This window comes from Camelina sativa, chromosome 1, assembly GCF_000633955.1.
Source record: "Camelina sativa cultivar DH55 chromosome 1, Cs, whole genome shotgun sequence".
Lineage (NCBI taxonomy): Eukaryota > Viridiplantae > Streptophyta > Magnoliopsida > Brassicales > Brassicaceae > Camelina > Camelina sativa.
Window position 1 is genome coordinate 10633551 of NC_025685.1, and position 26848 is coordinate 10660398.

At 34.3% G+C, this 26848-nt stretch overlaps 5 protein-coding genes across 9 annotated transcripts in view; 3 read left to right on the forward strand and 2 right to left on the reverse strand.

Moving 5' to 3' along the window:
* LOC104787141 (pentatricopeptide repeat-containing protein At3g22150, chloroplastic-like) lies at positions 6919-10095 on the forward strand. 3 transcript variants are annotated; one of them, XM_019227451.1, is made up of 2 exons: positions 6919-7487; positions 7687-10095. In XM_019227451.1, exons 1-2 carry the CDS (start codon positions 7012-7014, stop codon positions 9671-9673), a joined length of 2463 nt encoding a protein of 820 aa, XP_019082996.1. In that variant the 5' UTR covers positions 6919-7011; the 3' UTR covers positions 9674-10095. The 3 variants fall into 3 exon arrangements, with proteins under 3 accessions (XP_019082996.1, XP_019082993.1, XP_010510975.1); XM_019227448.1 differs by having other exon boundaries at positions 6919-7361; positions 7549-10095; XM_010512673.2 differs by having other exon boundaries at positions 6919-7387; positions 7575-10094.
* Positions 10666-12470, forward strand: LOC104787160. The gene is made up of 2 exons (XM_010512692.2): positions 10666-11911; positions 12001-12470. The coding sequence occupies exons 1-2, from the start codon at positions 11737-11739 to the stop codon at positions 12303-12305; spliced, it is 480 nt and encodes a 159-aa protein (XP_010510994.1). The 5' UTR covers positions 10666-11736; the 3' UTR covers positions 12306-12470.
* Positions 14430-15210, reverse strand: LOC104787169 (VQ motif-containing protein 22-like). Its single transcript, XM_010512700.1, has one exon. It carries the CDS (start codon positions 15172-15174, stop codon positions 14590-14592), a length of 585 nt encoding a protein of 194 aa, XP_010511002.1. The 5' UTR covers positions 15175-15210; the 3' UTR covers positions 14430-14589.
* Positions 19648-21567, forward strand: LOC104706420. Its single transcript, XM_010422615.1, has one exon. The coding sequence runs from the start codon at positions 19648-19650 to the stop codon at positions 21565-21567; it is 1920 nt and encodes a 639-aa protein (XP_010420917.1).
* The window catches only part of LOC104787176 (protein FAR-RED ELONGATED HYPOCOTYL 3), a 5128-nt gene continuing 3414 nt past the window's right edge, over positions 25135-26848 (reverse strand). The window contains exons 3-9 of one of the 3 annotated variants that reach the window (XM_010512720.2): positions 26439-26836; positions 26277-26333; positions 26124-26192; positions 25968-26036; positions 25794-25859; positions 25643-25687; positions 25135-25550 (exon numbers count right to left, since the gene is read on the reverse strand). In XM_010512720.2, the coding sequence (XP_010511022.1) occupies positions 25494-25550; positions 25643-25687; positions 25794-25859; positions 25968-26036; positions 26124-26192; positions 26277-26333; positions 26439-26836 (761 nt within the window). In that variant the 3' untranslated portion in view covers positions 25135-25493. Of the gene's footprint in view, positions 25551-25642; positions 25688-25793; positions 25866-25967; positions 26037-26123; positions 26193-26276; positions 26334-26438; positions 26837-26848 lie in introns of all 3 variants that reach the window. The other 2 variants (XM_010512709.2, XM_010512714.2) reach the window with 2 other exon arrangements.

Genomic DNA, 26848 nt, shown 5'->3' on the forward strand with positions numbered 1-26848 from the left:
CAATTTGAGTTGACACAAATCTATTCGTTGATAAGTATAGAACCATGTTATTAGGTTTCAGTGGCTACTAGCTAGCTAGCTAGATAAATATGTGTACATGTGTGAAAGTTTCACTAATTAATGAAATACTTCCTCCATTGTAAATGTATGATATCGTTGAAGTTTTGTATTTGTTGATTTTTTTTTATATTATTAAAACCAATAAATCTCTAGGACTGGTTCATGGTAATTGAGCCTTGAATCAAATTAATTGAGAGTTCAAGCATTGGTTTGGTTAAATATTTGTTTAGCGGTCAAAAGTGAAACAAGGATTGTTTTAATAGAGAGGTCTATAAAAGCAAAGCTAGGATTGATCTTTCGGGTTGTTAGAGTGAGATCAAGCTTGTGCACTATCTGTAACTTTAAGTACGTACTAGCTAGTGTTGCCTAGCTGAAACATAGGCATTCTACATCGAATCTAAACTCGTGAACGTGATTCGCAATACATTATTTTTCTTCTTTTTCATCATTCATTTTGTTTCTTCTTTCAAGTTCTTCCGGTTGATTTCATGAATGGGACAAAAGATATTGAGTGTAAGAAAGAGATCAAGAAGCTGAAGTTGATCAAGTTCTATGGCAATTAACGAATATACAAGAATTACATCATACTAAAGCAATTTGTTAGGTTTCCAATGGTTATAAATTTGTTTACAGATAAAAGTTACACTGATTAATGATGAAAAAAATATTGGTCTCTTGAGTTCAAGTTTTGTAAGTACACGCAGTATATCCGTTTCTTGAGCTGAAACAATAATTCATAATCAAGATATCATTTCGAGGGAACATGTTAGATATCCTACATTTACCTTCTAAATTTTGTTCAAAAATATACTGTCCAACCAAAACTAACATGTTCAGAGCTATTAACCTGTTGTCTGATAAAACCATAAACCTAAAAAATCAAAATTAGGTACTTCCGATCATCATTTTCTAGCTTAACATACGCAACTTTATTAATTTAAACAATTAATGTACAGAGTGAAGGTGAATTAGGAAAGGGGAGATATAAAAGTTGAAAATAAAACCTTGATAGTTGGAATTTAGCCTTTTTAGGCATTTAGCTAACATATATATCAGCCGACCTACTCGAAGTTCTTGGGATCCAAATGAAAAGAACATCTTCACATCTGCCCTTCGTTGGACGCGGTTACAAGGTCGCGTGTACGATTCAGCTGAATAGTTAGAATAATGTAACCCGTGAAGTATATGTCACTTTTAGAATTTAATTGCCCTTCAAAAATTAAATAAAAAGAGAGATAGATAATGTGACTTTGTGATAGAATCTCATGCTTCCATGTGACTCCAACCATTCGTCTCATTTGATTCCTCCCCAAACCGCGACAAGAATTAAAAAAAACTAGTGGTCGTCGGGATACTCATGAGCACATTGTCGTTTAGACACGTCGGTCCATCACCAGCAGAAGAGAGCAAAAAACTAGAACATCAGACAACGATCATCGTTTGGATATTTCCATTCCACTTCTAAAATGTTGCCGACTTGCCATATTTACGAGTCGGAACAAATAAGAGTTAATCAGAATCTATTTTGCTCATTAATTTTGGTTTGGTCCTATATTAGCGATTTTATATATTTACTGGGAAGACAAAAGGTTGACTAACCTAACTGTTTAGTTTTCAATGTGGCAATTAATTATCTTTTGTTTAGATTCGGACATCATATGGAAAAAAGATTGTTTGAAACTTTTAAAGACTATTGCATGCTATAGTATATTTAAAAAAATTTATGGTCAAAATATATAGTTGGAATAGTGGTGAGAGTAGTGAAGTCTGGTTTTCTTAGTTTGATTCTTGTTTGAGAGAAACTGTTTAGATATAACGAAGAGATCGATGCATGTGGTTGGACAAGAACTTCTCGATTAACAATAACAAAGAAAATAACACATAACACTTTAAACATAACGATCGTAGTAAGCATACCAAATTATTTATATTGTACTTTCAAAATATTTACGTTGAGACAATTGCTTTGGTTATGAAAAAAAAAAGTAAATCTTATCACAACCAAAATTATCCAAAATATTGACGTAATTTGTGTATGAGCAAGTGATTATTCTAATACATAATTTTGCGAGTGAAAATGACATCATGCTTAAACAATATTATCAGTTTTAACATATTTTGAAAAATTTAATTATTCTCAAACATTATATGTAGTATTCGAATTTGGATTTGGCAGAACCAAAACTATTCATCTCTAATCGGTTGAACGAATCAGTTTTCGAATTAGTTTGATATTATTCAAAACTCTACAAAGAGATATTATTCTACCTGCTGAATTTGATAGAGAGGGCATTTACTCTGCTTAGTTACGTTCATTATGATTGTGATGGTTTTTGGATATTAGCATTGCAGAATGCATGATTTAATATTGTACTCCCAACATTTTATGATAAATGATACATATCATTTTATATTTTTCACACAAATTTAAAAAGTAGAAAAATTCTAGTATACATGCTCTACAATGGCACATTGACTTTAGATTTCATGTTTTACATGTTATTAATCTTAATGTGAAGTTATTAGAAACTTGGCCAAATTTTTATATTAAAAATTCAAAATTACATTGGTTTTGAAAATAAAACTAATGATAAAACGACACATAATTTAAAATAAAGAAGATAAAAATATTTTCTGCTTTAATAAATTTATTTATCTCTTAGTAATGTATTATTGATTTTCAAGATCTTTATCAATCAGTTTTACTGATCTTTTGTCTTATTTCTTAGTACTGTATTATTGAATTCGAGACGTCTATTCTACAACTCTGCAAGGGATCCCAATATAATCGTGTAGCGTCTGAAAATGCCAAAAAAGCATTACTAGTATAATATACTCCGAATCTTATTTTTGCAAAGCACAAAAATATCTCTATAATTGTGACATGCTTGTATGTAAAGAAACTATATATCTATCAAGTCTTAATCATTTTTTGGAAAATGATCCTTTGACGTATATTTTCTGCTACATGATTTTTCTCGACTGAAATTTACTTTGCTTTATTTAGTTAAAACTTCGAAATTAGGGTTTGATAACAGATAACCCGACAAACACATATTTATTTAGTTTTTTTCTTTTCGTAATCATAACGGTGTAGTGTTTTGAAATTGCAATGTCTACAGACTGGCTAAATAACGTTAGCTATATTTCCAGCATAAAAGTAACATATCCAAGTTATATTTTTGTCACAATCCATCTGTACGTTTCATATAGAGATGAAATAATACACATACACTGTTTGTTGGCATACGCTAGCTGTTTGTTGACAAACAAAGAAAATACAATGTAGTTCATGTTCAAGAACTGAATACAGTTCACACTTGCATTAACGTGGAGCCTATAATCACTATGTATGGTACATTTTGTCATCGTATATACGAATATATACAATCATTAATCCCATTGTGAATTATCATGATTGACTTCGACATAATAATAGAAAGCATAATACAAAGAGTGTTGTTTTCAGTATTCTTGCTGAATATTTTTCTCTTCAATTTGTATGCTTAAAAATGTTAGTTTTTCGTATATAATGGCGTCTTCTAATATAACTTGTACAAATGTTAAATGTATCGAACAAACTATCAAACCTATAGAAACAAATGTGATCGAACTATATGTATATATAGTATAACATGTTATTTACGTGAAAAACTCACTCAAAACCATTAAATGGATTTCATAATAACATTATTCACTTTTCTTTTTTTCAATCGTCTAGATTATTATTTATTGCAAATTATGAGTACGGTTATAAATAAAATTTTATTATGGAAAATTTAAAATTCTTTTGGGCCTGATTAGATTTTCACTACAAACACATATTTTTTTCTATGTTTATTCTCCATCCTTCATCTTCCATTGTATGTATAATCCTGACGAACGATTATAATTGTCTGCATAATTAACAAATTGCATTACTTGGAATTCGAACCCCAAATTTCCCGGTGTCGAAGCATTAATCAACTCTTAAAACAAATTGAATTAATTCTTCTTTGAATAGTAAAAAAAATCAGTGCATATCCTCTATATTCCACTATAATTATAACAACCCATACATTTTAGTAAAATCCACCAACTAAAAAAAACATTGCTATGATTATATATATACATATACTATTATCTATATATAGACGGCAAAAACAAGTCGTTTTGGATGAGACAAACTTTTTTGCTTTAACATCATGACATATCACATATGTATCAACAGACACTAACAAAATGAACTCATGCCGTTATATAGTTAATGATGTTTTAGTTAACATCTAATCATTTATGTAATTATTTTTAAAATTTATTGATCTATTGTAGTAGATAAATTTTGTTAGGGTTAAAAGCTTCCCTTTAAGTCTTAAGAATTTTTTTTTAATGGTCGAATCAAAGAAGTTAAAGCAACCTATTAGGCCGTTGAGAAAAGGAAGCAACTTAAAGCCCATTAATTTTGCAATTTATGGCTTTAGATACGCCATTCCAGAGGCCCAAAATAGAGGACAGAGCTTCTTTTTTTTTCCTTATGGTTTTTTACTTTCTTTTTAGTCTTGTAAATTCAATTGAGGGCCTTAATTCAAATAGATAAACAAGTTCTTTAGAGATAGAAGAAAGCTTTAATTGAACTTGAACAGTTGAACACGACAATGAATAGGACTTAAATCTGTAGATTTGAAGAATCTATTCTATTATTAAAGTTGAAGTAGTCACTAGACTCAAATTATATCATGACTTTGTTTTGGTACGTTTTTCATTAAAAATAATTAGAGAATCATTTAATTTAATTAAATTAATCTATAGTTTCGATTTATCTAAATGACCATTATACCATTGGGTCGATCACTTAAAACTAACCGGGTCGGGACGCGGATCCTCTCTGACCCGAAAATAGAAGAAAAAAAATTTGCGGATCTGTTTGTTCTCCAGATTAATAATTTTGGATCCTGTATATTATTTGATTCAAGAATAGTTAAACACACAATCAAACAGAAGTATAATCCCTATAAATAAGGAAACTGGTATTAGATTATTTAATGGCTTCAGTAATATCAAATATTAACTATTACCATACTTAATCCCTATAATTATTACGAAAATTAATAATAATGATAAATCTTTAATACTTATCAATTGTGACTTTGTTGCTTCCAAAATAATCAATAGATTAAATACGAAATTGTATATATATGTAAACTAATTTGATTTGCTTTTATATTGTGAGATATTACGGAAACAACAAATCAACTTAATACAATTAAATAAAAACAAATCATCATTTAGTTTAGATTTTCAATATTTACTTAATGAAATTATAGTAATTAATTATGATTAGTATAGATGGAAAGAATAAAAAACACAGAAATTATATATATGTAAAATTGTAAACTAATTTACAGAAAAAGTGTATTGTATATCCCACATCGACGAATTATTTTGGAATATGGTTGATAATCACTATAAATATATGACTAATATGTTTTGAGTACAAATGAGCAGGAAGTTTGATTTATCAGGTATCCAAATTTAACAATTTAATTTGGTTCTATATTTGAGCATATTTAAACTTTTAAAAGTAAACATAAAATAAGATATTTACGTTTTTTAAAATTTTTTTAAGATATTATAAATATTTAAATTTTATAGAATGTTTAAATTATTATAAATATTTGAACTCCGTTGAAATTTTTAAATATTATAATATATTGAAAGTCTATAAAATATTTAAGTAATATTAATATTTTACTCTTAAAAATTTTAAAATATTTAAAAAGTTTGAGTTAAACCCGTTAAAACAGGTATTTTTATCAAACTATAAATTAAATTGGGTTTTTTACAATTTTGCTGAGATTTGATATATCAAATATTAACTTCTAAATAATAACATAAATATATTTAATCTCACTATAAATACAATGGTTTCTTAACCATTGAAATATCTCAGACTAAAATTTAACAAGCAACTTCTCCTCTTTTGACAACAAACCAAAATAAAGAAAAACTCGTTCTTTTACAAAACTACTATCTGATATTGCGTGTGTCTATCCTTTTACAAAACTACTATCTGATATTGCGGAGTGTCTATTTTCTTACAAAAATACTATCCAATATTGCGGTGTGTCTGTTTTTGTGAAAAACTACATTTTACAAACTACATTCTACAAACTACTTACTCTATTAGGATTTCCAATTTACTGTATAACCCCAAATATACAAATAAACACTATATAAACAAAGAAAATAAGTCAAAATAAAAAACTAACTTACAAAAATGCAAATTACAAAAAAAAACTAACTAACAAAATATATAATCTATACTGTAACACGGTATCACCTAGTTCGGTCTTAAAAGCAACGTTAATAATCAAATATGACATGCAATGTTCTTATAATCAGATCAACATTAGAATCTACGTTTAGTATATGGTTCTTTCTCAAATGCAACTATGACCAACGATTTTTACGTTTTACCTGAAATTTTTACTCGCTGAAGTATAAACACACTTAGTTAAATTAGTATTGAATATACAATAAAAGCTATCTTTTTCTTAAAGTCATAAAAACTTTAATTTGTATGCGTGTTTGGTTGAGTAAATTTACTTTCGTAATAAGAATATGTTTTTTTATCAATTTATGAATTTTCAGTGCCAAGAAAATTTTTCCCATCATATTTTTATTTTGTATACACTGATTTTTTTCTGTCTCTACCAATTTTTTTTGTGATTTAATTTCTTCAAATATGCATATATACAATCAAATTACTTCAAGATTTGACATTTTCCGGATAATATAAGAGAAATTTTTGTAAAGAGAGATTAAAAAAAAAAAAAAACGAAACAAACAAAACAAACACTTATCAGTTATCACTGAACCTTAAAAGATGATAAGCATATAGATAGAGAGAACAGAGCCAATAAAGGCTCTTCCTTTCTTTTTTTCTTCTTCTTCATCATCAACTCCTTGTTAATGGCTGGATCAGCTCTACCACTACCACCACCTCCACCATTATCATTACAATCTCCGTCACAAAATCAAACCCGTCCTTCTTCCACCTTTTCTCCACCAACCCTCACTCCTCAAACACCTTCAATCCGTTCCCGTCTCAGCAAAATCTGCCAAGATGGAAACCCACAACTCGCACGCCAACTGTTCGACGCAATTCCTAAACCAACAACTGTTCTTTGGAACACCATCATCATTGGGTTTATTTGCAACAATCTGCCACACGAAGCTCTTCTTTTCTATTCCCGGATGAAAAAGACTGCACCTTTCACCAAATGTGATCCTTACACTTACTCTTCTACACTCAAGGCGTGTGCTGAGACTAAGAACTTGAAAGCTGGTAAAGCTGTGCATTGTCATTTGATCCGTTGTTTACAGAACTCAAGCAGGGTTGTGCATAACTCTCTGATGAATATGTATGTTTCTTGCTTGAACGGTCCTGGTAGTGAATTGGATTCTTATGAGTATGATGTGGTCCGTAAAGTTTTCGATAGTATGCGNTGCTGAGACTAAGAACTTGAAAGCTGGTAAAGCTGTGCATTGTCATTTGATCCGTTGTTTACAGAACTCAAGCAGGGTTGTGCATAACTCTCTGATGAATATGTATGTTTCTTGCTTGAACGGTCCTGGTAGTGAATTGGATTCTTATGAGTATGATGTGGTCCGTAAAGTTTTCGATCATATGCGTAGGAAGAACGTTGTGGCTTGGAATACTTTGATTTCTTGGTACGTGAGAACAGGGAGAAATGCTGAAGCATGTAGGCAGTTCTCTATAATGATGAGAATGGAGATAAAGCCGAGCCCTGTTAGCTTTGTCAATGTTTTCCCTGCGGTGTCGACTTCTAAAAGTATTAAGAAAGCTAATGTTTTTTATGGTTTGATGCTTAAATTGGGAGATGAATATGTTAAGGACTTGTTTGTGGTTAGTTCGGCTATTTCTATGTATGCTGAGCTTGGCGATTTTGTATCATCACGGAGAGTGTTTGATTCTTGTGTTGAGAGAAACATTGAGGTGTGGAATACAATGATAGGTGTCTATGTTCAGAATGAATTCCTGGTTGAAAGTATTGAGCTTTTTCTTGAAGCAGTAGGGTCGAAAGAGATAGTGTCTGATGAAGTAACGTTTCTTTTAGCAGCCAGTGCAGTTTCAGCACTGCAGCAAGTGGAACTAGGAAGGCAGTTTCATGGTTTTGTAAGTAAAAAATTCCGAGAGCTACCGGTTGTGATATTTAATTCGTTGATGGTGATGTACTCAAGGTGTGGTTCTGTGCACGAGTCGTTTGGAGTCTTTCATTCAATGCAAGAGAGAGATGTTGTATCGTGGAACAGTATGATCTCTGCATTTGTCCAAAATGGCCTAGATGATGAAGGATTGATGCTGGTTTACGAGATGCAGAAGCAAGGGTTTAAGGTTGATTACATAACTGTGACGTGTTTGCTTTCAGCTGCATCAAATCTTAGAAACAAGGAGATCGGGAAGCAGACTCATGGTTTTCTTATCAGGCATGGAATTCAGTTCGAGGGAATGAACAGTTACCTTATCGACATGTATGCTAAGGCAGGTCTAATTAGGATATCACAGAAACTTTTTGAAAGAAGTGGTTATGCTGAAAGAGACCAAGCTACCTGGAATTCAATGATTTCGGGGTTCACACAGAATGGACTCACAGAGGAAACATTTGTTGTGTTCAGGAGGATGTTAGAACAGAGTATTCAACCCAATGCTGTAACTGTGGCATCAATTCTCCCTGCTTGTAGCCATATAGGTAGTGTTGACTTAGGTAAACAGCTCCATGGTTTTTCTATTAGGCAATACTTGGATGATAACGTATTTTTCGCTTCTGCGTTAGTTGATATGTATTCAAAGTCAGGAGCCATAAAGTATGCAGAAAACATGTTTTCTCAAACGAAAGAGAGAAACTCTGTGACATACACCACAATGATATTGGGGTATGGTCAACATGGGATGGGAGAGAGAGCTATCTCGCTGTTTCGCTCAATGCAAGATTCTGGAATCAAACCCGACGCTATCACCTTTGTTGCAGTGTTATCAGCTTGCAGCTACTCAGGTCTAGTGGACGAAGGTCTCAAAATATTCGAGGAGATGAGAGAACTTTATAACATTCAGCCTTCAAGTGAGCACTATTGCTGCATTACAGACATGTTGGGGAGAGTTGGACGGGTCAATGAAGCATATGAGTTTGTTAAAGAACTTGGTGAAGATGGAAACATAGCTGAGCTATGGGGTTCACTTCTTGGGGCTTGTAGACTGCACGGTGAGCTTGAGCTTGCTGAAACTGTTTCAGAGAGGTTAGCTGAATTAGATAAAGGAAAGAACTTTTCCGGGTATCAGGTTTTGCTCTCGAATATGTATGCTGAGGAACAAAATTGGAAGAGCGTTGATAGGGTGAGGAGAGGAATGAGAGAAAAGGGTTTAAGGAAAGAAGTTGGTCGTAGTGATATTGAGGTTGCAGGTTATGTAAACTGTTTTGTGTCTAGAGATCAAGAGCATCCTCAGTCTGGTGAGATTTATGATGTAATCGACGGTTTGGCTAAAGATATGAGAGGCGATTCGTTTCTGACGACATTGCCAAATGTAACGCCAAGTTTAGAATTGGATGAGTGAAAAAGAATGCCAGTAACTCTCACAGACACATGGAAATCAAAGCAAGAGATGAATAAAAGTGAGTAAGCGGCGCAAAATTCTCATTTCTTTGCTTTCTGAAGCTCTTTGTTGGTGACATTGAAGCAAATCTTTTGTCATAAACACGCTTGTTAATCATTGTCTTCTGCAAATTTTCTAACACCATTAGCCATGTCTGGATCCAAACCCTGTAATATTCAAAAAGACAGACACTGTGCAGTTTTGTTTTTGGTATAATACTGATTGTGTTACAAGCCGATCATGAAGACAGCATAGGAGAAACTGGGGGAAACAAAGATGTATATTTAAACCAAGATCATTGTAGTTTCCTTGCTCTCATCTTCATTCTAGGCCTCTTCACTTGTAAAACTTTATTGGTATAATTATTTTTATTTTCATAATTAAAACAAATCATGAATGTCATGTTTATCTAAAATTTCATGTAAAAAAACTAGAGCTAATATTTGTTACCTGCTTTATTTTCATGAAATAATCATATTAAATATATATACAAACAGTTTTTTGGCCAAATCTAAAACTTATACTTAATATATTTATATAGATATATATTTATATTCATTATACTATGGTGAAATGAGAGTTTTTAATTTGTTTACATGTGCCCAAGAAGTGGTGGGCGAGTGGTAGGACCAGCGTGGGGAATGGGTGAAACTCCCATACCCAAGTTCTATCTTCCTCTGTTGCTGTTATCAACACTTTGTTGGGAAGTCTGTCAAGCCCACTTGGTTTATCTGGTAGTCAGAAATACAGGCGGTCTGATTACCCTCGGGTATTAGTCGGAAAGCATTCCAAACTTGGGTTAGGCAGTGTGGTAGTCCTAACATCTAGGTGTTGGCGATGAGTCCACATGATAGCATTTTGGTGTGTTCCCCCAACGCTGACCGGATCAGCCGATGAGGTCTATCAAAAAAAAAATTGTTTAGTCATTAGTCATTAGATATGAGAAACAGTCATACCCATATATGCATGGAGTTTTGAAAATTACATGATCATCTAAAACACTATAACTCAACCACTAGTCCACCACTACATTTTTAATATTACTACAAAAACTGGTAGGTGAAAGAATATTAGAAAGTTCAATTCAATCTGTCCATGTGTTTTAAATTACCTTTAGTCAAATTATATATATAAAAAATTGAGTTAAAAACAAAATTCGTAACTTCAAAATATTTATAAACTAATTTTACGTTTAAGACATACATAATTTAATTTATAAAAGCATTGTTATCATTGAGATTTGAGAATATATGAAATTTCTATTTCTAAGAATATTTAGAATTAAATTTATTTTTACGGGATTCATTAAACCATTCAAAAAACATTAACTAATAACATATATGATGTGACACCTAAACGTCTCTCCGCCGCTCCAAACAGATCTAAAACCTAAATTTTCCTTTCTCTCTCAGATCGAAACCATGTCTGATGTCCCCGTCAAGCTCTCCAGTTCAACAGTAGTCATCTGGGACTTGGAGGAATGCCCGATCCCAGAAGGTCTAGATGCTTCCGATGTTTGTAGAAAACGTAAATGAGTCGCTTCATCAGGGTGAGGGTTATGTTCTAATCAGGGCATACTTGGACTTTTTTAAGTTCATTGGTGAAATTGGAGGTAGTACTGTAGAAATTATACACGTACCTTCAGAAGCTAAAGATGAGAGACGTAAAAAGATTTTAGTGGAATTGTTAGGATTTGTAGTCAGATGCTATTACACACCAGTAAACATAATGCTCATCGTTGGAGACATCTCAGAACATCACCAGTTCAGAAGGGCTCTCATCTTTTTGAAAAATCAGAATTTCCACAATGTTTTTTTGGCACTGCCTCATGTTCCATCATCCGATCGAGGAGGTCCTTGATACAGTAAGTGGGTTTTGGCTTTGGAAAAAGCCTATCGCTGGGAGGAACTCCTCGTTTTTTCTCTCCCTTTCCAAATGTGGGCCTTGCGAGGCATATCGACTTGTCCTGTAAGAACGCAGACAGTAAGAAGACATGTGTTTTCTGGGACGTCGTGGATTGCCGGATGCCTGAAGGTTACGGTGGTGTGAGGGATGTTTCGCACAACATTAGACAGTCCCTTAAGAAATCCGGTTACAAGGGTGAGGTATCCATCAATGCTCATGTGAATCAGACCAATGATGATTTTAACGAGTATGCTTCTACCGACCCGGGATTCAAGATCATACTTGCTCCACCAGGTTGTTAATTCCTTGAATCTCTTTTAATACTCGCTTCTTCTTGATATCGATCGGTTTATATATATATATATATATATATATATATTCAGGAGATAGAGATGCTAGACTTGAGATGCTTCTAGTGGACCTTAAAAATCGTCCACCTGCAAATTATATGCTTATCCTTGGGGACATCTTCGTGGGAGATAATGATTACAGGGAGTTCGTCAGGGCATTTGTCACCTTGAAACGTTACACGTGTCTCTTGGCACAGCCTCAAAAGTCTGTAGTGATGGATTATGCGGTAACGAAATGGCTTTGGAAAAGCCTATCAACTGAAGGAGACCATCTTGATGCTGCCCAAAGCGAAAGTTCACAAGGTGTTGACAATTCTTCTAGTGCAAGTAGTTCATAAGGTGTCTCTCATTGCGTAGCCCTGAAGTCTATATATGCAGAGAAAAATTGTGGAGCTACTCAGGGTTATTTTCTTACTTTTGTTTCGATGTCGGTCTCTTCTCTTCCTAGTTTCTCTTTCATTTTAGTGCATTAAAATTCGGTTTTGAAAGGCTGCTATCCAATATCTCCCTCTCATATGGAAAAAATGATTGCAATTGAAACCAGAATAATATATTTCCCTTTTTATTGAAAAAAAAAAAAATATATCAAAAAAAAAAAACATATATGATGTGGATAGAGATAGAACTTAATTATATATATAAATATACTTAGACCATCTCCAAAAGTAGATTTTAAGCTCCGAATAGAAAAGAAGGAAAAAAAACAAATTAAAAAATTGTGTAATTAATAAGAGTTGCCTTTTATTTAGTAAGCTCAGTAGTGTTAGTGTATAAGAGGTTGTGACGAGATGAACGGTTTAATATAATTCTGTCTTTTTGCATCAACATTTGAAAGCTGATTTGGTTGAAATATATTTGGAAAAAAATTGGCATAACTCAAGATTACAACTAATTTTTTTCCCTATTTATGATTTGTACTTCTATTTTTAATATATTTTTTATGTTTTGTATGTTTAAAAATTTATGAAATGCAATAATTTCCTATTTTTATAAAATCTAAATGATTTAAACTAATTATGTTCTACTACTAGAGGAGGATAATTTTATTTAGAAAAATATTTTTAAAAAAAAATAAGAACCCCAATTAAAATTCTATTAGAGGAGGATAATTTTAGTTAATTTTCTAAAAGTTCTTATTTAAAAAAATACATAATTTAATATTAAAAAAATATAAGAATCTCAAAATTATATTATTTTATTGGACTTGCTCTTTGTAAGTTGGTGATTGAACTAAGAAAATGTATACAATATTAAGAAAATAAAAAAAGAAGTGAAATTTCACTGTTAGGCAGAATATAAATTGGACCCACAATGTGTTTAGATTCATCCCCTCTTCCCAAAACATTTCTCACTCATATTTGTCACAATCGTCAATGTATTATTCCCTTTTATATAATAAGATTTTTTTTTGTTTTTGTTTTTGGTCTAAAAGAAACACGCCTACGGCATGATAAATTATTCTCTTTCATTAAAAATAAGGATTTATCGTAAGAATCTAAAATCTAAGTTATCATCTCTTGTGAATGCGAGGCTTTGGTATATTAGCCTAACTCTATATATTACATCGATCGATCTACGTCAAAAGAACCGTCTAAGTCATAATTACAAATTACAATCGTAATTAATATTAACGCGACGGGTTGGAAAAAAAATAGGAAAAAACGATAACGTAAGAATCTAGGCATGTTGGTAGCCTACCTTCACCAAAACACTATTCTCTTTGTTTCCGAACGAATTGCAAGTTCGGGTCTCTATATGATACAATGCGACTCTTTTCTCCATATTTTATTGTTATAGATTTATTCTGGTCTTTAAGAAAGTTATCCGTCACTATATTTCAATTATAATCTTAATATAAAAATATTAAAAGGCAAACAAGTTTTAAAACTTTAAGCCGATCAAATTGTGCAAAGGAAACAGCTATCCACTGTTTTCTCCTTTCGACAAGTCATATGAAATGATGAAATGAAACTATCTATTAAGAGCCATAAGAAAAATATATTAAAAGGATTCATATTCTCAATTATTAGCGCTAATTTGGTATAGTTAAATCCAACATTGGTTTCATGTTCGAATGTATACTATCCAAATGTTGGAGTTAAGCTAGTTGGCTATTTTCTCCATTCTATGCACGTTTTATATGCATTCTTTGACCAAGAAAACTTGAGAATTCTAGCTTCTTTACACATGCACGTGAGAACTTTACACGTGAAAATATTTGATGTCTGGTATATGTGATAATATTGGCATTCGAGCATATTGTTCTAATTAAGTCTAGTAAAAGTTTATGAATATGATAATTTGTTAAACATATATGGATTTGTTTGGAAAACATACTTTTTCTATATGACAGTTTGCAATTTGAATTGCAAGGGAGCAACTTCAGAATTGAATATTTGTCTATGCAAGGTCCATGATAATGCCATAAACTTATCTAAAAGCCTAAGAGAAAGATAAATCTCAAATATGAAAGAAAAATTAAAACTGAAATATACAAAAAAAAAAAAAAGTCAAAGTTTTCATTCTATGACAAAGAAAGTCAGTACCTAACATTTCTGCCTTTATGCGAAAACCCAAAAAAAAAAGAAGAAGAAAAAATTCAAAAAGAATCCAATCGTTTTCTCATTGCAACCTCGACGAAGAAGTATTACTATTCGTAGCCTCCTTAAGCGACGGAGCAGAACCTCCTCCACTAGAACCATCCACCGTCCCAAACATACCCGAAACAACCGTATTAGGGTTGTTCATGTTACTATACCCGACCATAGGGTTCACGTTGTTCAACGAGAACATATAAGGCCGTTGAGGCTGCTGTTGCAACGGCGCGTGAGGCTGAAAATTGTATTGCCAAGGAACTTGTTGAGAAGATCCAGCGGATGGATCAGACGAAGAAGTGAGGCTGAAACCAGAAGTAGTATTACCAGACCCGAAAGCCATAGCGGATGGACCGCCAGTGTATTGCTGAACCATGGCACGGAAGTTGGAAGTGTCGGTGTTGAGAAGCGTTGTTGGTGTTCTACGTGAGGCTCTTGATCTTCTACGTGCTGGCTTGGTTACACGGCCGGTCTCTGGACTCAGACGAGAGTCTATAGAGGTGGTATCACCACCGGTGGTGGTGGTTGTGACAGCGGTTGAAACGGTGGTGGAAGTTGTGAAGAAGGTTTGGTTGGTGTTGTAGAACTGAGACCACTCGTTGGGGTTAGCCATTTCCGTGTCTAAAGACAAGACTCTCAAGGATTGTAAGAAAGAAAAAAGCATTTGCCTTCGTTTAGTTCTTTATATATTTATTTGATTGTGTTTTTTGATTAAGACTTAGTCAAAGGAAGACTATTCTAAATCAATCATGACCGTTTATTTTTCTAATTACACGTGGATTTGTTTGGCTTTACATTTCATTCCTCCTAAAATTGCAAAAACAAAAAAAAAATTGTAATTCCTTAGGTACTTTTATTAATAAGGTTTGATATGATTCGATAATATCATAAATATAAAAAGTAATAATAATTGGCCTTACGAAGTTACAGTTAGTTGAATTACCAATAAACTAGAGTTTAGTTTGGTATTGGCTACTTTCTCAAGAAGTTGACGACATTGGCCCATTTCACTGTGTGTATTATTCTTTTATTAAATACTTAACAAGTCCCTCACTTTATATAATCGTCACAAAGGTGACGGCATAGATTTCCAAATGAAACGTTAAAGATATTCATAATCACGTTGCCTCTTGCCTGGTTAGTGCTAAATAGTGTAGTAGCCGTTTTATATAGCACACTAGATACTTAATATGCTTAGTGAGTTAGTGTAGTAGCCGTATTATATGGCATGAATTAAAAATAACGACTGTCGTACGATAATAATAATGGTTTACATGACATTTGTTATAAACTATAATATACATGTGTATAATATTTAAATATCGATCGACGTAAAATAAAATATGATACACTGAATGTTTCGTTCAGCCCATATATAACATATGGGAAGTCTACATAGACTGTTTTTAATCAGCGAAAATGATTAGCCGATTATTAAGGAATAATTTCTATGATAGTCAAGACATTATAACTTATATAAGGTCATTATAAAATAAAGTTTCAAGAACTTGCAGCTAATAATGGTTAAAATGTAACCATATGATGTAAAGAAAAGTGTCTCTAATATTAAGTTTCGTAGGAAATTCAAGATATGTCGTATGAGGTACAAGTACGTTTAGTATGATATATGCTTTTCTTAATCCTCTTATGGGGAGATTGAGTAGTTAAGATAATGATTCTTTAAATCCACTGTGATGATAAACTAAGGAAATTACTACTAGTGTTTGCATAATTGACAAGTATCATTTACGCACTATATATATAATTAATTGATGGGTAGGTGACTTTTGAATTAAGAGACGACCGAAGAGGAAGCTAATGAGAAATTTCAAAGAAAACCATAATCTGATTTGACGTCGTGGTGATAGGTTATACGTATAATAGGAACTACATAATCTTTCTCCTCTTTCTTAGTTACAAGTTCTGCATCTATCAAATATATATACTTTTTTGGTAGAAGCATCTATCAAATATACATAATAGATAGTTAAAGAAGGAGATCATATTTTCCCTTTCCATGCATATTTGTTATGTACTAAAATTGTAAAACTCAGTTGTTTTGTAATAATTAGTAATTACAGTGTATAGAGGTAGCTTACTCTTATAAGTTTGAGAATATTGTAATTTTTACCCTTACTTTTATTGGATTCTAATTTAAAGAATTTTGATGATTTCAATAATATCATAGAAAGCGAATAAGTGAAAAATTTTAAAAATTTGCTAAAGAGTTTAAAAAATTAGGGGTTTGGTTCTACTTCGGAAACTATGGTGAATCTTCAAGATTTAGGAATTACAATAAGACACGTCATCCAATGATCTATTCGAAGATTTCTGACTGCCAGTGAAGTTCTGAAGATATACCGCTTCTACCTGCGCCATCCTCTGCGCCATCCTCTGCTCTTTTCAAGGATCGACGGCTAGCATCTTGGGCCTTTACCCAGAGAGGAAGGTTTGTTCTTCTTTAATGCGAGTCTTTACTGTGATGAATATGAATGAGACGTGGTGCCTAGAGGAAGGAGGAAGAATTGTCATTCTCACATTTTGGTAAAGAAAGATAGATTCTTCAATTTATTTATTTGGGATGAGGTTTTTTGAATCTGAATCTGAATTTTTGTTTTTGATGATGTTTTGGTAATTGGGTTAGCTCGGTCATGAGCCAATTTGCTATACAATAGCATGTTGTACACTAGGATATTTGCTGTAAAAAGCCATTTAAAGCATCTATAAGGAGTGTCTCCTCCGAATTTTTTGTTGATTAGTTTTTTTATAATTTTGTAAAGTATCCCAAACAATCTCTCTAGTTCAATAATATTTTTCATCATTTTATTTTTATTTAAAAGCATATAAAATCATAAACTAATAACATAATAATTGAATTTATTAACAATTATATATATATTTTTTAGTTGAATAACACAAAACTTTTACTCATTTTATAAAATTCTGAACCTAATAATTTTATTTAAATGGTTTTTCACAAGTCACAAACTAATAACACCAAACAGAATTTAACAAAGTCTAGATTGAATAACAACAAATTTTACATAACATTAAAGTTATTAATATTTTTTTTAAATCACAAACCAATAACACCTCATAATACAATAGTTGTGAAATAAAAGAAAAAGAGTAGGACATGAGAAATTATAAAACTGTAGGTTACTATCTTTTTCCTTCGTAAGCTATAATTTTAATATTTTCTTATATTTTTTAACTTGCCAACTTGGTGTGAGTTTATCAAATACACATTCTTATGAGTTTTGTTTTCTTCTAATATTGGGATTATGTATCTAAATTAAATGTTGATTAATATCAAATTTTATTTTACTTTTTATTAAAAATTATATTTAAAATAAATGAATTGTCGTAAGTATAAATGATGTGAAAACAAATTTTATGATTATTCCAACTCTTTTTTTTTATAAGAATTATATCTAAATATATATGATTGTCCTCAATTATATTATAATAAAAAACAAATCGATTTTAAACCGATTAAGTGTTTTGAAGGGAAAAAATCTCATTAAACTTGTAATTCTTTTCAGCTAGCAGAGCCAAAAAGGTGAATCATGGAGGTCATAATTTTTAAGTGAAATGAAGATTCTATTAGAAAAGTAAAAATATCATTCCAAATATTCATCTTAACGCTCATTCATAATTTAAAAACATTTAAAACTGTTTCGTTTATCACATTATCACATGCCTGTTTTTCAACAAAACAAACTAAACAATCACTAAAAATATATCATAAATATGATTATGCGATGATGTCTTCACAAAAGTTCTGAGCTTAGGTCAAAAAACAAACTAAAACCGATCATGCAAATTAAACTTAACTTTTTGTTGGTGTTAAGATTACAAACAAAACTAATTATGATACTAAGATATATCTTAACACCAACAAAAAGTTAAGTTTAATTTGCATGGTCGGTTTTAGTTTGTTTTTTGACCTAAGCTCAGAACTTTTGTTATTTACCAAGTATGACAACTTTTTGAGGATTTGAAGAAACCACATTTCTTTTATTGTTTACAAAATACCGCAGATGTTTACTGAAACTGGATATTTTCTCCACCGATGCGACTGAATTTATTCTAATTTTGAAATCATAAAGTTGCTTGTTTAAATTGGTGATGAAAAAATGATAGATACATGCCGAGAAGAAGGAAAAAAAAAAAAAAAATTAAGCTGGTATATGTAGTAGCTACGACCGATTGATTACTAAAATCCCTTGGCTTCATAATTGAAAACGAGTTTATTCTACTAGACTGAGTTTTTTTTGGTCCATTAAAAGTTTAAAACTCTTTACCAATAATTCAAAGTAACGTATTGTGTTTAGTGTGATTTCCCGGTTTGTTTTCTAAACCGGAATTTTTAAAATTGAATATAGAGGTGGTTATTGTAGTCTATATCAAAACTCTTTAATCTTATCTTAGCTGAAACATAGTAGAGTTTGATCCTTACAAATCTGAAACATAGTTAGGTATGACCTCCATCAGGGATGATGTGAATCTTGATTGCATAAACGAGTTTGTCGCTGTCTTGAAGAATTTCGCATAGGATGGAGTCATTCTCTGTCAACTTGTTTCAATTGCATATTTTCTTCCAATTTTTTACCTAGACACATTGACCTCCCCACTTCTTTAGTGCCCTAGTTAGTGCATCAAACTTGTCGATATATTTAACGTAGTCACCAAACTTCAAACAGTAGTTTTTCTGATAAGCCTCTTCAGGTTTATACCAGGAGGAATAACAAGGTAGCTGCAGCACGTGTGGAAGAATAAAGACACATGCGAGTAAAAAGAAAGGAGATTTTGTATATAAACAGAGAAAAGAGAATGAGGCTGTTATATTGTTTGTTGTAAAAAGATAGTCGTATGAGACTTCTTGGAGAGAGGAGGTTGTTATCTAGCTGCGACTAGATACCTCTCGGTTACAGTTTGTAATTGATTCTGTTCATATCAATAAAGGAGTATTCAGGTTCTTATCAATTGGTGCGTCGTGAATCTGGGTTGAATCTAACGCCGCGGTGAGAAGTTTCATTGGAGATTGAGGATTTTACAGTCATCGGAGAAGACGAGTATAATGATGGTGATGGAGATCGGACTATCGCCGGTTCGTGAATTATCAGAGGCGGAGCAGCGCCAAGAATCCCTAGCTGACGTCTACGATCAATTAGGTGAGATGCGTAAATCGGAGACCAAATTCGAATCTCGAATCGAATCAAAGATGGAATCTTTGGGCAACGAAATGCGATCGCAAGACCAGAAGTTGGAAGAATTGACGAGGAAATTAGATTTGGTGCTCAACTCGTTACCAGGAATCGCAACAACTCGTGAGGTGGGAAGTACGAGTCAATCGATGCATTTACAAACACAAGATCTTCGCAATCAGGTACGTTCCTTGAACTCGGAACCATGCCTTAGCAACATTAGGCCAGGACTTAGAGAAAACTTGATCAAGAATGTGGAAATGCCAATCTTTGATGGAGCTGGCGTTTACGGTTGGGTTGCTCGGGTGGAGAGATTTTTTCGAATTGGTGGATACAACGATGAGGAGAAGCTGGCATTGATATCAGTGAGTTTGAGTGGAGAAGCGTTGAGTTGGTACAACTGGGTTGTGAACACACGACAATTTGAGAGCTGGTCACAGTTTAAGTCAAGCTTGATGTTGAGATTTGGCAATCTTAAGTTGCGTGGACCAAGCCAGAGCTTATTTTGCATCAAGCAAACGGGAACTATAGCAGATTATATTCAAAGATTTGAAGACCTCTCGTCACAAGTAACAGGATTGGATGAACAGAAGCTTGAAGGAATTTTTCTCAATGGTTTATCCCAAGAAATGCAAGAACTGGTGCATATGCAGAAACCTCGAAACTTACCTGAAATGGTAGCTGAAGCAAGAGCCATGGAATCCAGTATCATGCAAAGTGTGGTGAAGAAAGAGCTGATGTTAGCAAATAAGGAGAATCGAGAGACATTCTGTTCTGACGTTAAGAGTAACACTCATTACAATCCTAATGGCTGGAAGATGAAGACCGTAGCCACAGAGACAATTCAAAATATTGAGAAACCAGCAAATAGAACAGAACAGAGACCAAGAAGACACAACACAAATGCTGAGTTAGATGAGAAGAGAAGAAAAGGGATCTGTTTTAAGTGTGATGGTCCTTGGTCAAGAGAGCACAAATGCCCTAACAAGGAATTAAGAATAATGACTATATTCAATGGTTATGAAGTAGAGGTGTTGGATGGTAACAATGAATTGGAGTTAGTGGAGGAACCCGTTGGTGAATGCATGTCCCTATCGTTCTCATCTTTCAGAGGGATATCTGGCCCTTCAACAACTAAAGTAAGTGGATCGTTGGGCAAAGAAAGTATAGTCATAATGCTAGACAGTGGGGCAACTCACAATTTCATATCACCACTTGCAGTGAAGAAGCTGAGACTTAGATGCAGAGAAGACTCAAATTTAAATGTCAAATTGGGTAATGGCATGATGGTGGATGGGTTGGGAGTGTGTGAAAAAGTGACATTCTCTGCCCAGAATCTGGAATTCACAACTGATTTCATAGTTCTTGAACTGGGTCAGATAGATGTGATTCTTGGAGTCTATTGGTTGAGAACCTTAGGAGATTGCAGAGTGAATTGGGAGAAGAATGAAATGTCCTTCTTATACAAAGGGAAGATGGTGTCTTTAAAAGGAGAATCTGACTTGTTAATCTCCAAAATGTCATTGAAATCATTATCTACTGGTTTGGAAGCTAAATCGAAGGGTGTAGCACTTGATCTATGCAACCAACAAGATATACAACCAGTATTGGAACCTATAGAGAAGGGTATTCAAGCAGTGTTAGCAGAGTTTGATGGTGTGTTTGAGGTTCCCACTTCCCTACCACCGTTGAGAGGAAGAGAACACTCGATCATTTTGGCTCCTGGGACTACAGCGGTTAGTGTTCGACCATATAGATACCCACATGCCCAGAAAGAAGTGATCCACTTACTTTAGAGATGTTAGAGGCTGGCATCATAAGAACTAGCCAAAGTCCTTTTTCAAGCCCAGTTTTGCTAGTGAAGAAGAAAGACAACAGTTGGCGATTCTGTGTGGACTACAGAGCACTGAATAGAGCAACGGTGCCAGATAAATTTCCAATTCCAATGATAGATCAGTTATTAGATGAGTTGAATGGAGCGACAATTTTCTCTAAATTGGATCTTAGGGCCGGATACCATCAAATAAGGATGAAGGAAGAGGATGTAGAAAAGACAGCTTTCAGAACTCATGATGGACATTACGAGTTCTTGGTAATGCCGTTTGGCCTGACAAACGCTCCTGCAACTTTCCAAGCTCTTATGAATGAAATTTTCAGACCATTCTTGAGGAGATTCATTCTTGTATTCTTTGATGATATACTCGTGTATAGCAAAAATTTGATAGAACATCAGGAGCACTTGCGGGTTGTAATGAAGATTTTGGAGAAGCATAGACTATTTGCAAATAAGAAGAAGTGTTCTTTTGGTCAGAAGCAAATAGACTACTTAGGTCACATTATATCCAAAGATGGTGTTTCGACTGACCCTGTCAAAACTCAAGCAATGGCTCGATGGATCACCCCTACAACTGTTAAAGAATTGAGAGGCTTTCTTGGTCTTACAGGATACTACAGAAGATTCATAAGAGGATATGGTGTAATAGCAAGACCACTCACGGATTTGCTTAAGAAGGACAATTTTGAATGGAGTGGTGAAGCTCAAACAGCTTTTGACACATTAAAACAGGCCATGTCAACAGCACCGGTGCTATCTCTACCCAATTTTGATGAAGTGTTCATTGTTGAGGCTGATGCTTCAGGATTCGGCTTAGGTGCAGTGTTAATGCAGAACAAGCGTCCGATTGCTTACTTTAGCCACGGTCTAAGTGCCAAAGAACAGTTGAAACCAGTTTATGAAAGGGAGTTGATGGCTATAGTCTTATCGATTCAGAAATGGAAGCATTATCTGTTTGGAAGACATTTTGTGGTACACACAGATCAAAAAAGCTTGAAATTTCTGTTGGAGCAACGAGAAATCACAATGGATTATCAGAAATGGCTTATTAAGTTGCTGAACTATGACTTTGAGATTTTGTATAAACCGGGAGTGGAGAATAAAGCAGCAGACGGGTTATCGAGAATGACTCAAGGTCACGGTTCATTGTTTGCTCATCTGTTAATGGCTCTCACAATACCAACAGCTTTACAACTTCAGGATATATACGAAGAGATTGATAAGGATGAGTATATTCAGAAAGAAATAAGAAGTTTCTTATCGGATCAGAGTGTTTTGAAGAAATATACAGTGAGGGATGGGCGTTTGTGGTTCAAAAACAGGCTAGTAATACCCAAGAACTCGAACTCTATTCCATTGATACTAGAGGAATGTCACTCGGGAGTGGTAGGAGGGCATTCAGGAGTGTTGAAGACAACTAAAAGGGTTCAACAGTCGTTCCACTGGGAAGGTCTGCTATCGGATATACAGAAATTTGTTTCGGAGTGTGAGATTTGTCAAAGACATAAATACTCCACTCTATCTCCAGCAGGTTTATTACAACCCTTACCTGTACCAAACCAAGTGTGGGAAGACATCTCAATGGATTTTGTAGAAGGGTTACCTAAATCACAAGGAAGAAATGTGATTCTGGTACTGGTGGATAGATTGAGCAAATACGGTCATTTTCTGAGTTTGAAGCACCCGTTTGAAGCATCAGATGTAGCGAAGTTGTTCATTAAGGAGGTTGTAAAGCTACATGGTTATCCAGCCTCCATTGTTTCTGATCGAGGAAGTACTTTCTTGAGTGCATTTTGGAAAGATTGTTTCAAGTTATCAGGCACAAAACTCAAGCACAGCACAACGTTTCACCCACAAACAGATGGACAAACGGAGGTCTTGAATAGATGTTTGGAAACGTATCTCAGATGCTTAGCTTCAGCTCATCCAAAGACTTGGCATCAATATTTGTCTTGGGCGGAGTTATGGTACAACTCGTCGTATCACACGTCTTTGAAAGCAACCCCCTTTAGAGTGTTGTATGGACGAGACCCTCCTCCAATAATGAGATTTGAAGAGCAATCTACTAAGGTGTTTGAGTTGGAAGAGATGTTGAAGAACAGAGATTTAATGTTGGCACAAATCAAGAATCATTTGATTCATGCCCAACAGTTAATGAAGAACAACGCTGATAAACACCGTAGGGATGTTGAGTATGATGTTGGGAGTTGGGTGTTCCTTAAACTACGTCCATATAGGCAGCAAACAGTGGCAAAAAGGGCATGCCAAAAGCTTGCAGCAAAGTATTATGGACCATTTGAGATAATGGAGAGGATTGGTAAGGCAGCCTATAGACTGAAACTTCCAGATGGCTCCAAGATACACACAGTTTTTCACGTTTCTCAACTCAAGAGAGTTCTGGGCGAGCATCATCAAATAATGCCATTACCAGAGACGTTTAATGATGCAGAGGAGTTGGTCATTGAACCAGAGAAGGTCTTGGAAACTAGATACAATGATAAAGGAGTGTTAGAAGCTTTAGTCAATTGGAGAGGATTACCCGCGCATGAAAATACATGGGAGGTGGTTCGTGAGTTGAAAAGACAGTTCCCTACTCTAGCGCTTGAGGACAAGCTTCATTTCGATGGAGGGGGTATTGATAAGTCTCTTCAGGTTTATACCAGGAGGAATAACAAGGTAGCTGCAGCACGTGTGGAAGAATAAAGACACGTGCGAGTAAAAAGAAAGGAGATTTTGTATATAAACAGAGAAAAGAGAATGAGGCTGTTATATTGTTTGTTGTAAAAAGATAGTCGTATGAGACTTCTTGGAGAGAGGAGGTTGTTATCTAGCTGCGACTAGATACCTCTCGGTTACAGTTTGTAATTGATTCTGTTCATATCAATAAAGGAGTATTCAGGTTCTTATCAATTGGTGCGTCGTGAATCTGGGTTGAATCTAACGCCGCGGTGAGAAGTTTCATCGGAGATTGAGGATTTTACAGTCATCGGAGAAGACGAGTATAATGATGGTGATGGAGATCGGACTATCGCCGGTTCGTGAATTATCAGAGGCGGAGCAGCGCCAAGAATCCCTAGCTGACGTCTACGATCAATTAGGTGAGATGCGTAAATCGGAGACCAAATTCGAATCTCGAATCGAATCAAAGATGGAATTTTTGGGCAACGAAATACGATCGCGAGACCAGAAGTTGGAAGAATTGACGAGGAAATTAGATTTGGTGCTCAACTCGTTACCAGGAATCGCAACAACTCGTGAACCAGTTCTTAGTTCTTAGGAATACCTCTTTAACTCTTCTAAATTAAAGGACACCTCAACCGTCAAGATTGAAGTTTGGAAATTCCTCTCTCCTTTGTCTTGGGTTTGGATTATGCGTTCCAACAAAATTTAAGACATGGATTTGGATTTAGAAATCAATGTTTACGGTTTGATTAGATTTAGATTTCTTTTAGTAAGGGTTTATGAGTTTCATGCAAAGCTTAATCTAACGGTTGAGGTTTAGAATTATATTGATTAGGGGATCAAGATATAACATCACAAGATACTAATCTAAGAAACTTAATCAAAAGAATCAACAAGAGTTTACAAATAGAGAATATTCTCGTAACACTGTTTTCTTCTCCTCTTAAATCGAACAGTCAATGATCAAACATATGATCATCAGAACTAATACAAACAATATTAACAGAATCGAATCTCTGGGATTATAAAGCGAAACAATAACATCCTATCTTAACACTTGAGAAGATAAAACAGAGCTTTTGACTCGTGTCCTGTTCTGAACCTTATCACATTCTAGTGCTTGATGCGCTTTTGTTCTCCGAGGTTTGAACCTTTTCATCAACAGTCTTGACTCTTAAGATTTTGTGGATATGCTTATAATTTGGTTTACGAGTGTCTAGACGCATCCTCATGCAACTGCGTTGTCCTCACATTAGGATCATCCTACACATGACCATGAACAAAAAGATGACCAATTGATATATATATATAGGAAAAGAAAAAAGAGTGATCTTTTATTACAAACAAACAGTTACCCGGATATCGTAAGGGTAACTGGAAGGCCGGAAGAATTCTACTCCCTAGAAGAAACAACAAAGAGCATTAGTAGACTTTTTTAGTACTTGTTTGGGAGGCTTGTTAAAAATTGACAATGCTCATGAAAGCACAGAGAAATAGGAAGGGTACCGGTCCATGGATGCCTTGCTGAGCACCACCGTAGTAACTGTCGTAACTTGGTGCTAGCGAGTTCAACTGTCGCTACAGAAAACCAGCCGGGATTTGTTTTTTATCCAATGTTAATGAAAAGAAAAAACAGCAGAAGCTACTTTTACTACACATATGTCATGGTCGATTTCATACCAATCCTTGCATTGTTTGTTGATTCCCATAGAAATTATCGCGAGTTGGCCCCATTAAGTTCAGCTGGACCTGTAAAACACACATATCAGAACATACTACATACATAAATCTCAATCTATAAGTGAATAAAAATGCACTTATGTTATGCTTTATTACCATTCCTTGTACGCTCTGCTGTGTTCCATAATAGCTTTCTATGCTGACTGTCCTTGGGCTCAGCTTATCCTGCGATTACAAAATTGAGATATGAAATACTACGGCGACTTGAGTTTTAAAGAGGCTTGCTACGACATGTCAACAAAGACAGACCATCTGTTGCAAGCTTTCTGGCGGTGCAACTGGCATAACCTCCGGCTCTGAGTTCACCTGGAATTAGTATTCAGGATCATCAGACTTGCAAATCATAAAAAACGCAAAGCCAAACAAAATCCTTAAGCTGTCTGCATAGAGAGATAGTAAACAAGAAATTACTTTTCTTTTCTTAGTTGGATTCTTTTTCTTGCTCGTCTTGCCTGTATTTCTGCTCTGGTTGTCCTCCTCGACAGAAATCAGACCTTGAGTTGGTGACGTAACCACATCTGGAAGACTTCTGCCAGAAGTATTAATACCAGCACAGTTTCCTAAAGCTCCTTCAATAGCACCGAATGCAATATTGTAACTCTCTTGAGAGAGGGATGCCTCTTCATTCAGCTTTAATGCTCGTTGGCACAAATCATTATACCGCAGCATCCTAGTCTGCAACTGCTGAGGCTCTCCTGAAAAATGCCGGCTTTTTGCATCTTTTGTCCACCGTTTCAATATGTACTGCGAGGGGATGGAAGAAAGATGACGACACTGAAGAACATTAAGAGTGTGTCTGCAGAGATAGCCTTTATACTCAA

Bases quoted from the DNA above. Each gene is read 5' to 3' on its own strand.
- LOC104787160 (XM_010512692.2), top strand. From the start codon at position 11,737: ATGCCTGAAGGTTACGGTGGTGTGAGGGATGTTTCGCACAACATTAGA. The intron at 11,912-12,000 runs GTTGTTAATTCC...ATATATATTCAG, and splicing joins GATCATACTTGCTCCACCAG to GAGATAGAGATGCTAGACTT.
- LOC104787169 (XM_010512700.1), bottom strand. From the start codon at position 15,174: ATGGCTAACCCCAACGAGTGGTCTCAGTTCTACAACACCAACCAAACC.
- LOC104706420 (XM_010422615.1), top strand. From the start codon at position 19,648: ATGGTGATGGAGATCGGACTATCGCCGGTTCGTGAATTATCAGAGGCG.
- LOC104787141 (XM_019227448.1), top strand. From the start codon at position 7,012: ATGGCTGGATCAGCTCTACCACTACCACCACCTCCACCATTATCATTA.